The sequence below is a fragment of the Lutjanus erythropterus genome, chromosome 19 (genome assembly GCF_056507025.1).
Source record: "Lutjanus erythropterus isolate fLutEry1 chromosome 19, fLutEry1.hap2, whole genome shotgun sequence".
In the NCBI taxonomy this organism is placed as follows: domain Eukaryota; kingdom Metazoa; phylum Chordata; class Actinopteri; order Lutjaniformes; family Lutjanidae; genus Lutjanus; species Lutjanus erythropterus.
Genome location: NC_139335.1, coordinates 26,639,630 through 26,651,745, shown reverse-complemented (window position 1 = coordinate 26,651,745; position 12,116 = coordinate 26,639,630). Strand labels below are relative to the sequence as shown.

At 38.1% G+C, this 12,116-nt stretch overlaps 1 protein-coding gene across 1 annotated transcript; it reads right to left on the bottom strand.

Moving 5' to 3' along the window:
• Positions 1-1,569: 1,569 nt before the first annotated feature.
• Positions 1,570-12,105, bottom strand: asphd1 (aspartate beta-hydroxylase domain containing 1). Its single transcript, XM_084744335.1, has 6 exons — positions 11,994-12,105; positions 8,070-8,541; positions 7,603-7,809; positions 6,155-6,362; positions 4,204-4,317; positions 1,570-2,989 (listed from the first exon to the last, which is right to left on the bottom strand). Exons 2-6 carry the CDS (start codon positions 8,520-8,522, stop codon positions 2,880-2,882), a joined length of 1,092 nt encoding a protein of 363 aa, XP_084600461.1. The 5' UTR covers positions 8,523-8,541; positions 11,994-12,105; the 3' UTR covers positions 1,570-2,879.
• Between the last annotated feature and the right edge of the window lie 11 nt (positions 12,106-12,116).

Genomic DNA, 12,116 nt, shown 5'->3' with positions numbered 1-12,116 from the left:
CTCTTTTTTTTTAGATTTTATCGGAAAAGAAACATTGGACACAAGAACAAGAACTGTTCAAAAACAGGGAAAACAAAGCACCTTTGTAATCCTAGTTTACTTTAATAATAAGTATGCTTAACAACATACATGACCAATGGGTGGGCTAATTAGCCTCACTCTCATTTGAAGAAATTATTTATTTATACTTATTTGATTATATACTATAATATAAAGGGCCATTGACTGAGATCATTAAAGGGCAAGATTCAGCACATGGGCCACCAGATGAATAAGCCTGGTCTAGACCATATATCAAATAATCTTGATTAAACCTAAATTAATAGAATACTGTATATACCAAACAGATAAATCCACAATTCAAAAAGTATGATATTATTTCTCTGGGCAGACTGCCAGCAATGATAATAATAACAGATTTATTCCAACCACTTTGTTCATTTAGCATCTTTCACTGAAAATAATCCCTCTAAGGCCACTAATGCTGTTGCATAACCAAAGGCCAACATGAAAATTGTTGATTGTTACAATAGCTTTTTTTCTTTTAATTAAATATGCTGGTCTTTTGTGGTATAATGTTAAGATTGTCAGTGTAAAACACTGATAAACATTGATGGGGGTTGTGTCATAAAATTGCTGGGAAACAAAAATGTATTGCTTCATCAACCTTTGTGGTGACCAATATTAATGCAAGACATAAAACATCATGCTCAGGGTTTTCAAATGCAATTGCTGCTTTGAAAACCTTGTAGTGACACAGTACACTACCTAACCTCGCCATGCGATGATGTGGTTAACATTAGAGCAAACAGCAATACTGCCATCTCTTAATGTTGACCTTTGACAGCAATTCTAAATATTTAAGTTGTTCTATTATTTGCTTGTGATTTTGACAACAATGTTTAGCTTCTTGTCCAATCCCACACAGCTCATAGAATAAATGTCAAGTGTTGAATGAATTATACATCATGAAACAACATACATACATATAAACAATCTCAGGAATAATCTGTCTCTCTGGGGTGGATTAGTTCAGTCTCTGTAATCCTCATCATGGGACCCTTAGATGAACAGATGGCCGATAAGACAAAATCACCACTCTAATTCTCATCCGCTGACTGAAAAAAGTAACACCAAAAAAAAAAAAAAAACTTAAAGGGCGCTTAATGAACTAGAATGTGTTTTCAAAATGAAGTTTTAGTGTGTTTAAACAAAACACAATCTGTAGAAATTTATGATATATTATAGACTAATGTTATTTTCTAAACAATAGTACCGGCAATTTTGAGTTCCATAGAGAATAGACACATTTATATTTTATCTTTAATTCTTTAACAAACCAAGTACTCTACAACTTTTTCTATAATAAAGTCAATACTTATTTTAATACTAATTATGAAATTAAGATATATTTTTCCCACATACAAATTCTTTACATATTATGAAAACCCTACAATACAATCAGCTTTGCTTCATCAATGTTGCATCAACAAAAGTGCACACACACAGGTATTACTCTTTTACTTTATTAATCTATTCACTGAGTCAGTACTGCTTTATTTATTTATTTATTTATTGTCTGGATTCCAAGAAAAACAGAATTGACAAAACCCTGATGTATACAATGTGTAAACCACCAATTGCATTAATAAAGAGAGAAAAAAATAGATTAATACATTTATAGATAGAAACATACAAGCATTCATAGAGGATAGTAATACGAAGAAAAATAATAACCACAGTATGCAAATATAATTTGGCATTCATTTTGGGAAAACAAAAATAAATAGAAATTTAAATTTATATTTTTATTGTTATATTTTCACAGTTTTTTGGTTGAACCATAGGTAATCTACCTAAATTCCAAAATAAAGCATCCCAGGCTAGAGATGCACAATAATATCAGCATGACATCGATATTGGCCAATAAAGGCTTTAAAATAAAATGAACATTTCTGCAGATATGACAGGCCAATAAGATGACATTTCAGTTATGCTCATGCAATGCAAGTATGTCTGCAGAGTGGAGGTTTTTGAAGTGTCCAAAGTAGATAGCAAAGCTGCTATGATTGTTCAGCATCATGTGAGAAGGAACAACATTGCATTCCTTCAACACTTCAATCATCCTTTCACAATCATTGTGAAGAACAAAGAGAGACAGGCACCAGGAAAATACTTTCAGCAGTAGCTTCCTTACCCTGCCGAGTGACTGTGTATATTTTGAGTAGCATTGTATTTGTCTTCATCTGCCAGTGGGCCATCACAATAAGAGTAGGCAGAACAATATGTTAATTCTACTATGGGAGAGTGACTTGATGTTCTCCAAAATTAGGTGGAAAGAAAATATGTTCACATATCAGTGTCAACATCAGCCAAAATATTGACATATTGGATATCTGCAAAAATGTTATATCGTGCATTCCTATCCTGGGTTAACGCTAATGTCCTTTCTATCCTGAAGGTATATGAGTTCATGCATCAGCATCTCAGTAATCAGGACAGATAATTTTCACATGCAAGGAGCATTCGCTAGCATAGTATATGATGTCAAGACAAGATTTACAATGGTTAACACCAGAGCTGCTCTTCTTAGGTTAACTCTCATTGTGCTTTCAAGTGATGTCAGTTCTTGGTTTGCAGACAAATCATCTTGCAAGTAGCATTGTCTAACATCATCTATAATGATACGTTCATGTGGCACTTCCTGGTGTAGACCATAAATCAAACACCACTTGAAAGCGTGGCTAATGGCTTGTGTAATTCTTGGGGCAGATTCACACAGTGATTCATTGACTGGAATGAGATGCATGACCCACAACAAGCAGAGCTAAGATAAGGCATCCCTGCATGTTGTATATTGTATATTTGCAGGAGCAAATTCAGAGGTCGGGGCTGAACATGAAGTCCAGAGCTTGTCTCTCTGCTGCCGCCACATTTGGGTGCCAGAGGTCCACACTCAAAATGACTCGGGGTCCAGCATCTGGAGGCCCTTTAGAAATAGAAACAGATACTATTGATCAATTGATATAGCCTGTATTGTTTGAAAGTTAACAAATTGGTTTGTATTTAGTATAGATTGAAGAGTTTAAACCTGTGAGAAAAGAGTGAAATGCCAAACAGTGGATGCATTAATGGCATAAATTAAAACATTAATCTAATGTATTACGATAGTTTGTTTGTTCGCTTGCTTGTTATAAAGTCCAGATCAGTAATAGTTCCTTTTAACATTCATTTGCATAGAAAAAATCATCCACACACCACCATCCAACTGTTGGGCTTTTAAAAATGTCACAACCATTTAGATTGTACTGTGGAAACAACTCATGAAATGGAGTAAAAAACAAATTTACTGAGTTATTTAGAAATTAAGTGTAGTCTAGTGTGTAGAATTTATTAGAGTTTGGTAAAAATGGAATATAATATTTATAAGTCTGTATTCATTAGTGTATAATCACCTGAAAATAACTTGTTTTTGTTACCTTAGAATGAGCCCTTAATATATACAGATGGCAAGGGTCCCCTTTCATGGATCATGTCATGTTGTATAGTCATGTTTCTACAGTAAACACAAGAATCCTTCTTGCCAGTCTTTAAATTATCTGTTTGTGTTCAATGCAGCCAATCAGCATCTTAAGAGGGACTACTGGCAGCCACAGGCTTGGTTTTAGGTGTGATGAGAGCGAGAAGTGTCCAGTGGCTCATCTTGAATAAACAACAGTGACCCCTGAAGAGGTCAGTGTAGATACTCTAACAGCATCAGTTATATCAGAGCTGATGAGTATTTCTTCATTGAAAGAAGAGCAGTTGGTTAAAGTTAGCCCATGTTAGATGTGTTAGACAAATGGCTCATCCAATCACCTGACAAGTGTTATTAAAAAGTCCCTACACTTTTCCAAACAGTTTCTAAGGACAACTTCCTACATGGTTCTGTCTAAAAACCAACTAGTTTTAGCTTTCCATGTTTTTTGTGCATTTCATGGCTGCCACTGGTTCTCATACACACTCGGAACAGAGGGAGAGACAAGGTGTTTGCAATCTGTAAATTTACCACTAGATTTCACTAAATCCTAGACACTGGTCCTTTAATTAATGTTGCTTTTTTTAATGAATAAATCCTGTAATGACCCGCTCACCCAGGAATACAATATATAGTCACAAAACACAATAGAATTTGTTTTTCAAAATTGTATGTGATTCACCAACCTGTGTGGGAGACAGTGTGAAGGAACGAGTCATCAACCAGGAGGCAGTGTCCCTCTGACCAGCACTGAGGTTCCCCTCCCACCACCAGCTCACACGAGGGTGGAGTCTGCAGACCTACAAAAGCGATGTCTGTTTTTAAACTCCAGAAACAAAATATTGTGTTTGCCCTCAGCTAAGAAGGCCATGCACTCCAGTTAAAACAGAGAGGATTACAGCCAGATGGATCACCATACAAAATGGGCTACAGGGGAAATGAATCTCAACCCTAACCTACAAAGTATCACATTATGCAGTGATTTAGTATTTTATCAGGTCATTTTCTTTTTTTGGTGTGTAGTTAAAATAATATTATATTAGTTTCACCGGAACAGTTCAAAGTCCCCAGTGTGTGAGGGCATTATTTTGAACATTACCTTCAGTGTTTTTACAGAAACCATGTTTTATCTTATTTGTTTGAAATTATTTGCTACCATGTGCCATCACATTATACTTTGTGATCAAAAGCTTGATTCAATAGATTTTGACTAAAGGAGTCAGTGAGGTTTGTTAAACACCAATTCTAAAAAAACAGAGAAAACTGTTTTTACCCTATATTCAATTGAATACAGTAAAAAATGAGGTGTTTAATGTTCAAACAGATTATATTTATTGTTTATTTGTAAATATGCACACATTCTGAATTTGATGCCTGCAGCATGTCTCAGAAAAGTTTGGGACAGGAGCATGTTTATCACTGTGATACATCATCTTTTCTTTTAACAAAACTCAGCAAGTGTTGGAGACAGGTCTGGACTGCAGGAAGGTCAGTCGTACCTGAGCACTTTTACTATGAAGCCATGCTGTTGTAAAACAAGCAGAATGTGTCTTGGCATTGTCTTTTGAAATGAGCAGGACGTTCCTGAAAAAGACATCATCTGGATGGCAGCATATGTTGCTCCAAAACCTGTATGTACCTTTCAACAACAATGGTTTCCTCACAGATATGACTCTCAGCCATGCCATGGGAACTAACACACCCCAATAGCATCACAGATGCTGCTTTTGAAGTTAGTGCTGGTAACAATCTGGATGGTCCTTTCCTCTTTAGCCCAGAGAACACAACATCCATCTTTTCCAAAAAGAATGCGAAATGTGGATTCATCATACCAAAGCACACTTTTCCACTTTGCGTCAGTCCATCTCAGATGAATCTGGCTCCAGAGAATCTCTGCATGTTTTTGATATATGTCTTTCACTTTGCATGGTAGAGCCTTAACATGCATTTGTAGATGCAGTGACAAACTGTGTTTACTGACAACAGTTTTCCAAAGTACTCCTGAGCCCATGTAGTGTCCTTTATACAATTATGTGGGTTTTTTGATGCAATGTCACCTTGCGGGGGTCAAAAGTCATGGGTATTCAATGTTGATTTTTGGCCTTGTCTCTTACATGCAGAGATTTCTCTGGATTCTCTGAATATTATAAAGATATTAAGGATTGTAAATGGTGAAACCTCTACAATTCCTTGCCGTTTTTGTTGAGAAAAGTTGTTTAAACTGTTGGACTATCTGCCCATGCAGTTTTCCAAAAACCGATGAACCTCACCCTATTCATGCTTGGAAACACCTGAGCCTTTCAAAGATGCCCCTTTAACACCCAATAATGATCATATTACCTGTTAATTAACCTGTTTACCCATGGAATGTTCCAAACAGTTGTTTTCTGAGCATTCCACAAGTTTCCCAGTTTTGCTCACCCCTTTCCCAACTTTTTTGAAATGAATTGCAGGCATCAAATTCAGAATGAGGGTTTTTCTACAAAAAACACTAAAGTTTATGAGTTTGAAAATAAAAAAAACATTGTCCTTACTATACTATATTCAATTGAATACAAGTTAAAAGGTATTTGCAAATCTTTGTATTTTGTTTTTATCTATGTCTTACACAGTGTCCCACAGCATTCTTTTACTCACCAAGGTGACAACGCAGGCGTGTATTGGTGGGTCCATATGAACTCCCTAATGTGGCGCCGGGTCCCAACAGCCAAAATCCAGCAGAACCCAATGAGTTGCTGCTTATAAATGTACGTAGAGAGAGAAGAGTCCGGTAGGTGCAGGGACAGGAGCGACAGTTTCCAGCTACACTCACACCTGCACTGTACAAAGGAAACACTGCCTGGCCCTAAAAGAGACAGTGACCTGCAATTAACACATGACTTACAGAAGACACATGCCTTAGAATTAAATGGGATCAAACCATTCATCTTCCTATTAATATCAGAACTTACAGGTGGCTTTTTGATGGAGAAAAAGTAAATACAGTACTAATGAATTTAGTCTTTTATGTGCATGCAAAATATTATTATTAAATCCAATAAGTGATTAAAGAAGAAACCTGTAATATAGCAACTGTAAAAAAAAATCATAAAATGATCATGGTATGTTATTAGAGATTAAGGAAACATATCAAGTTGAAGTCGCCATTCTGACAACGACGCTACAGCTGCTGTCTCCTCCTTTGAAATTTCTATTATATCCGTAACTTGTGTTGCTGTTTGGCCGTTTCACATTCTCTGAATGAGTAAGTGTCTGCTTGTGAGTCGTGACAAATCATCAATTGTAGAAGGACTAGATGCTGAAAACTGTTAAATTGAGCAATATGTTAATGGTGTCTGGCAGGGAGTAAGACAGGCTGCCACAGAGCTCAAACTCCAGAGTGTGTATTTTTTGGAGCAGTGGGATTTTGTTTTCATGATAAAAGGCTTAACTTGACATTGACAATTGACAGTTATAAACATCGACTTACAGCATAGGACTCATTATCACTTGTTATTGTCAAATTACAATGCTGCGCGCGTCTTGCACTCCTGCAGTGTCCCTACAGCCTGTCTGAGCGTCCTTGAGTCTGGGGAGAAGGGGGCAGTACAGGACAACTTACTTCAACCATAGACTAAATAGAATTTCAGCCTATTTAGCATACTATCTATGCTCCACCTCTGGACTGCAGTACTCATTTGGGGATGTGCAATTGTTATACACTGCTATTTTAATGTTGTACATACCCCCTCGCAAAAGTTTTAGGTACTGATTTTCAATGTGTTCTGAGTTAAAGAGGTTCATCGACGTGATTTAGAAATATGAAAAGCAAAAGCTTGCAAGTTTAGGTACAAAGAAACAAAAATTGTGCAACACAAAAAAACAATTGTTGGGATACAGATTTCATCAATTGCAACATAAGAAAGAATTCTCCTTTCTCTCCATCAACATAATGCTGCTGCATGTTTTAGCTGGTAACTGCCAGTTTATTTCACACAGTATTTTGCATAACCAATATTTTTATATTATTACTTTTATAACAAGCGTGGACATGTTTCTTGCTCTGCCCCTTTCTCATGGTGAGTATGAATGATTTTATTGTGTACCTTTGGTCCCAGACAGGTCCAGCCTAATTTTGGGTCGATGCCTCGCTGGTAAACAGCCTTGAATTCAGCCAAGATTACAGGGTAGTTGGCTTCCAAGACCTCAATGTCATGTCGATGAGCATCACGGGGAAAGAAAGGAACACTTGGGACATCTGGCAGGAAGAAGAGATGAGGCTTCTGTATAGCAGAGTGATCATTCAGTCTGACCTATAGAGAGAACAGTGAGAGATCAATGATTAATTCTTGACTAAGTTTTCTTCTTCCGTCATTTGGAGGAACTATTTCCTTGATTTAACATTTTTTGGACTAAATTAGTTATTGATTACTTTTACAGGGGATCATGATGTTTTGAAAACAAACCAACCACAATGAAATTCAATGAAATGCATTAATGGACAACTCATACACACAAGATTTACTGGTAATGGCAAGCACTAGCCTAGGGCTTGCATTGAATAAACTTGTACCTGCTCACGGAGGCCCTTATGAATGCGGCCCATGCCCACCCAACTGTAGCGCTTGGCATACTCTTGCAGTGCTGCGTACAGTTTCTTGGCTTCTGCAGATGCCTGGGCTGGGAACAAGGCATGACTCAGCACTGGGGTGAGGTAGCCCTGTCCCTGCTCCTCATCCTCCTCTGTTTCCATGGAAATAAAGGGAGTAATTTGATCACTCCTTGACAGCTTGGATCGGGCACTACACTTTGTTCCAGCACAGCTACCGCCACGGGACATCATGGACCGCCTTGAGCCGGACTTTAGCTTTCCAGCATGTGTGTGGCCTGGGATTGGAAGGTCGGAGCCCATACGATAGCAGTGCCACAGAAAAAGTAGCAGTAGAGTCCACAGAAGGCCACTTAGTGAATGGACGCCCAGCTCAACATATGCAGGCATGGGCAGTGTGTTCATTGACCAGTGCATCCTTTAAATTTGTGAGAAACTGAAAAAGAAAAAGAAACCGATTTAGATATTAAGTTAAGTACCGTAAAATAATCTCATAATATTTCAGTAAAATAAAAATTACTTGCCTAGAACTGATTATGTAGGTGACTCCATGCTTTCTACACCCTAAACTAGCCTTGAAGATGATGTTTTAATTGGTGTGATTTGCCTCTTAATCTATACAATAAAACCATCAGGCCTATGTCTTCCTGGACAGTCTTTCCTATTATCCAAATACAGTTTTGACTTGTCACAGTGTTACAGATCATGGTAGGAAAGACAAAGGCTCTGTTTGCCAACAAACACAGCCTTAAGGGAATGATGGACTGCCCTGGTTTCACATCCTTCTCATTCATTTGTTTGCTTTACTTTAATCCCCCTTAAGGGTCACAGGGGAGCTGATGCCCATCCCAGAATGCACTTGGAAGAAATTAGTGAAACATTTAGGACAGGTTGCTGGTCCATCACAGAACCACTGACCCTTGTGGTTAGTTTCCTCTGAGCCTGACTTCATAGTGTTATGTAAGTCCTGTTCATGCTCTCTGTGTAAGAGGTCCTACTAGCTGTGGATGTAGCTACAGATTTCACAGCCATAGTCATACCAAGGCTTTTCCATCCAATTAAGATTTTACATAGTGAGCAAAGTCATTGTAATATGTATATGTATGAATATATAGTGCTCTCTTTCCTCTTAGTTGAAAAAACCCTGTTTATTTACTTTAAACTGATGTGGTTGAAATTAATAGCATGTGTCACTTAAAATATATTGATTTTTGGGGGAATTTAAGATATTATAGTTTTTAAATATTTTACATATTTTTATTGAATGAATAAGGGTCAGAATACAATACAATTAATATTTCATCATTTCACAAAATCATAATTTCTTTTTAAAAAATCTAATTTTGTGGTTCAACCCTATTTGAGTTGATCATCCCCAAATACCATACACTCATAACAAGTAATATTTTATCCCCACCCATACAAACATATAGCCTACACACTTAACAGAGAGAGAGAGAGAGAGAGAGAGAGAGAGAGAGAGATGGTATCAAACAAGTATGTCTCTACTATTATTATTATATTATATTATATTTTCATTACTATTATTCTTGTCATTAGTTTATATTGGATCAACTGTACATTTTCATTGATGATGATTTTATATGTGAGTTGCAAACATCCTGGGCCCTGTCTTACACCTGGTGGAAAGAGAATATGCCAGTGGAGCAGGTGGCATCACTTTCTTATAATGGCACAGGTGTCATTTTTTGCCACATCTGCAAGATAACAAATTAACTTGTTCTTAGTCTGTTTGGTCAAGGGTTAGAGGTCTAAAAGTGTAGGCAAAATGAAGGCGTGGCCAGGTGAATTTGCTATCTTCTGCATGGCGCATTGGAGTCAAAATCACTTGTGCCTTAAGTAGCTATTATCAGCAGGTGTCTGTAGTGTGTAGTTGTCACATGTCAAACCCAGTAGAGGGCAGCAAACACCATATAATGATAGCAGAATAAGTCATGTTTTTTTTAAAGAGTTTTCTTTACTCAAACTTGTATTGAACAGTAGATAACAGCCATTTACTGCATTACTGTCCATATAGTTAGGTTATTATAAAGTTTGTGTTTGATAGTAATTCATTCAGAGTTTGTTTTTAAATCATTCTTATTTCTGTGTTTCAATATGCTCAGTAATATTTATGTTTACCAATATAGCCCTATCTGCTGTGCTGCACTATTGTAAGTAGCTTCAATAAAGAAAATTCAAGTGTCTGGTAATTTTTTTCTGATGATTTTTAGTCCCACCCACTATAAATCAAAATGTGATTGGTCATTTCACCTGTCACTTTCTAAACAGGCTGTGGCCTTCTGTGGCCTTCTGTCCTGGTGATGAAGTCCTAACCAATGAATGAGCCAGATCTAACCTTTCTCCGCCTAGTGACAACAACAAAACATTATAGAATTAGAAGGGAATAGCCTAAAAACTCAATAAAAGAAATCAAACATAATATATTTAAATTCAACATTTGAAATGTTGATATGTTAGGCTCTCTCTGGAGGCCTAGAAGGCCCTAAGGGTTCTTCTCTGATTATTATGATAATAAAGCCTAATAAATCTCAACAGACCTGCAGAGTGCGCACGGGACGGTGTCACAGCTGTCAGATCGTCTTAAATAGATCAGTCAGCATGACAGCTGGCGCAAATGTAGGGTTTGTATCTGCGTGTTTATTGGGATCCCGAAGAAACGGACTAATCATTTATGATGCATAACATGCAATATGAACACGACGTTATATCTGATCACGAGACCCGACCGACCCGGAGAGAAACAGGTAGCCTGATGCTCGTTGTGTATATATACGCTGGATAACCCGTGAGTAATTTTGCGCATAGGTTACCAAACTTCAGCAACACTTTCTGATTCTGTTTCCTCCGCCCACAGCAGTGTTAGCGGGACGGAGGAGCGAATATGGGAGGAGGAGTTGAGCATGGGGAGAAAGAGGAGAAGGAGCTGCACCTCAGTCCTCAAAGACTGCAAATCAAGACGGCAAAAGTGGATTTGGACAACCCTTGAATAAATTAAATCCACTGCACCTTGTGCTCTCAGCCCCTCTAGTGTTAAAATCAATATACAATAAATATTAGATGGGGAGTAAACAATACTATTGTGTATCTATTCAAATGTAAAGTTTCTAATAAAAAAAATTTGCTGAGCATCCTTGACATGGACACGTACTCATCCTTGTCACCAGTGCCAAAGCAGACTGCATGTTGCATTTTGGGTCGAACAGGCCTATGAATCAGATTTCTGTTACACTGTGATTTTATGAGTAAAAGTAGACGATAAAAGAGCAGGCCAAGTTCTGTCCTCTGAGCATTTGATTTGATCTGGAAAATTGATTTACACTCGATTTGATCGCGTGTGTGTGTGCGGTCGTGTTTGGGAGATATACAGAGAATCAGACAGACAGACTAGGAGTTTAGAGGGGCTTTTGCCAATGTTACCCACAAGCAGAAAACATGAGTGCGTGCTCGCCCGTGCTCGTGCGTGCATGTATGTGTGCGCGCGTGCGGGTGTGTTTTAGGTGGGAGGGCTCTCTCCTAATAGGCTTATTCCAACAGATTCGTTTCGTAGTCTCATCAATTACATGCTAATTGATGATACTGCCCGCTGGAAACACCTATTAGGCTGCAGCATGGTTACGCATCATAGGTGTTCCATAAATTGTGGACTTGGGTCGGTTTTTTGCAGTCGCTTCAGCATTCATTTTGTTTTTGCTCTGCATCAGCCCCCACAGCTCAGCTGGCTCATGTATAATGTCCGCATCCCATGTACCGCAAACATCCACCCATTACAGGAAACCATGCACGGCACAAAATGTTCGCTATGAATACGTATGGCACATGCAGGCCATACACTGCGTGCCGCATGTCACATCTCCGTCTTATTACCTTGATGAACCGTGCAGCGTTGTTTCGGACACACTTCAGCACCGTGCTGCTGCTGGTGGAGGTGGACAGCTCCTCCAGCGCCCACAGACAAAATGTGGATGTCTCCTGCGCGCCGCCGCAGTT

Bases quoted from the DNA above. Each gene is read 5' to 3' on its own strand.
- asphd1 (XM_084744335.1), bottom strand. From the start codon at position 8,522: ATGCACTGGTCAATGAACACACTGCCCATGCCTGCATATGTTGAGCTG. The intron at 6,363-7,602 runs GTACACAATAAA...TGTCTCTTTTAG, and splicing joins GGACCTGTCTGGGACCAAAG to GGCCAGGCAGTGTTTCCTTT. The intron at 4,318-6,154 runs GTGAGTAAAAGA...TCGCTTTTGTAG, and splicing joins ACGCCTGCGTTGTCACCTTG to GTCTGCAGACTCCACCCTCG.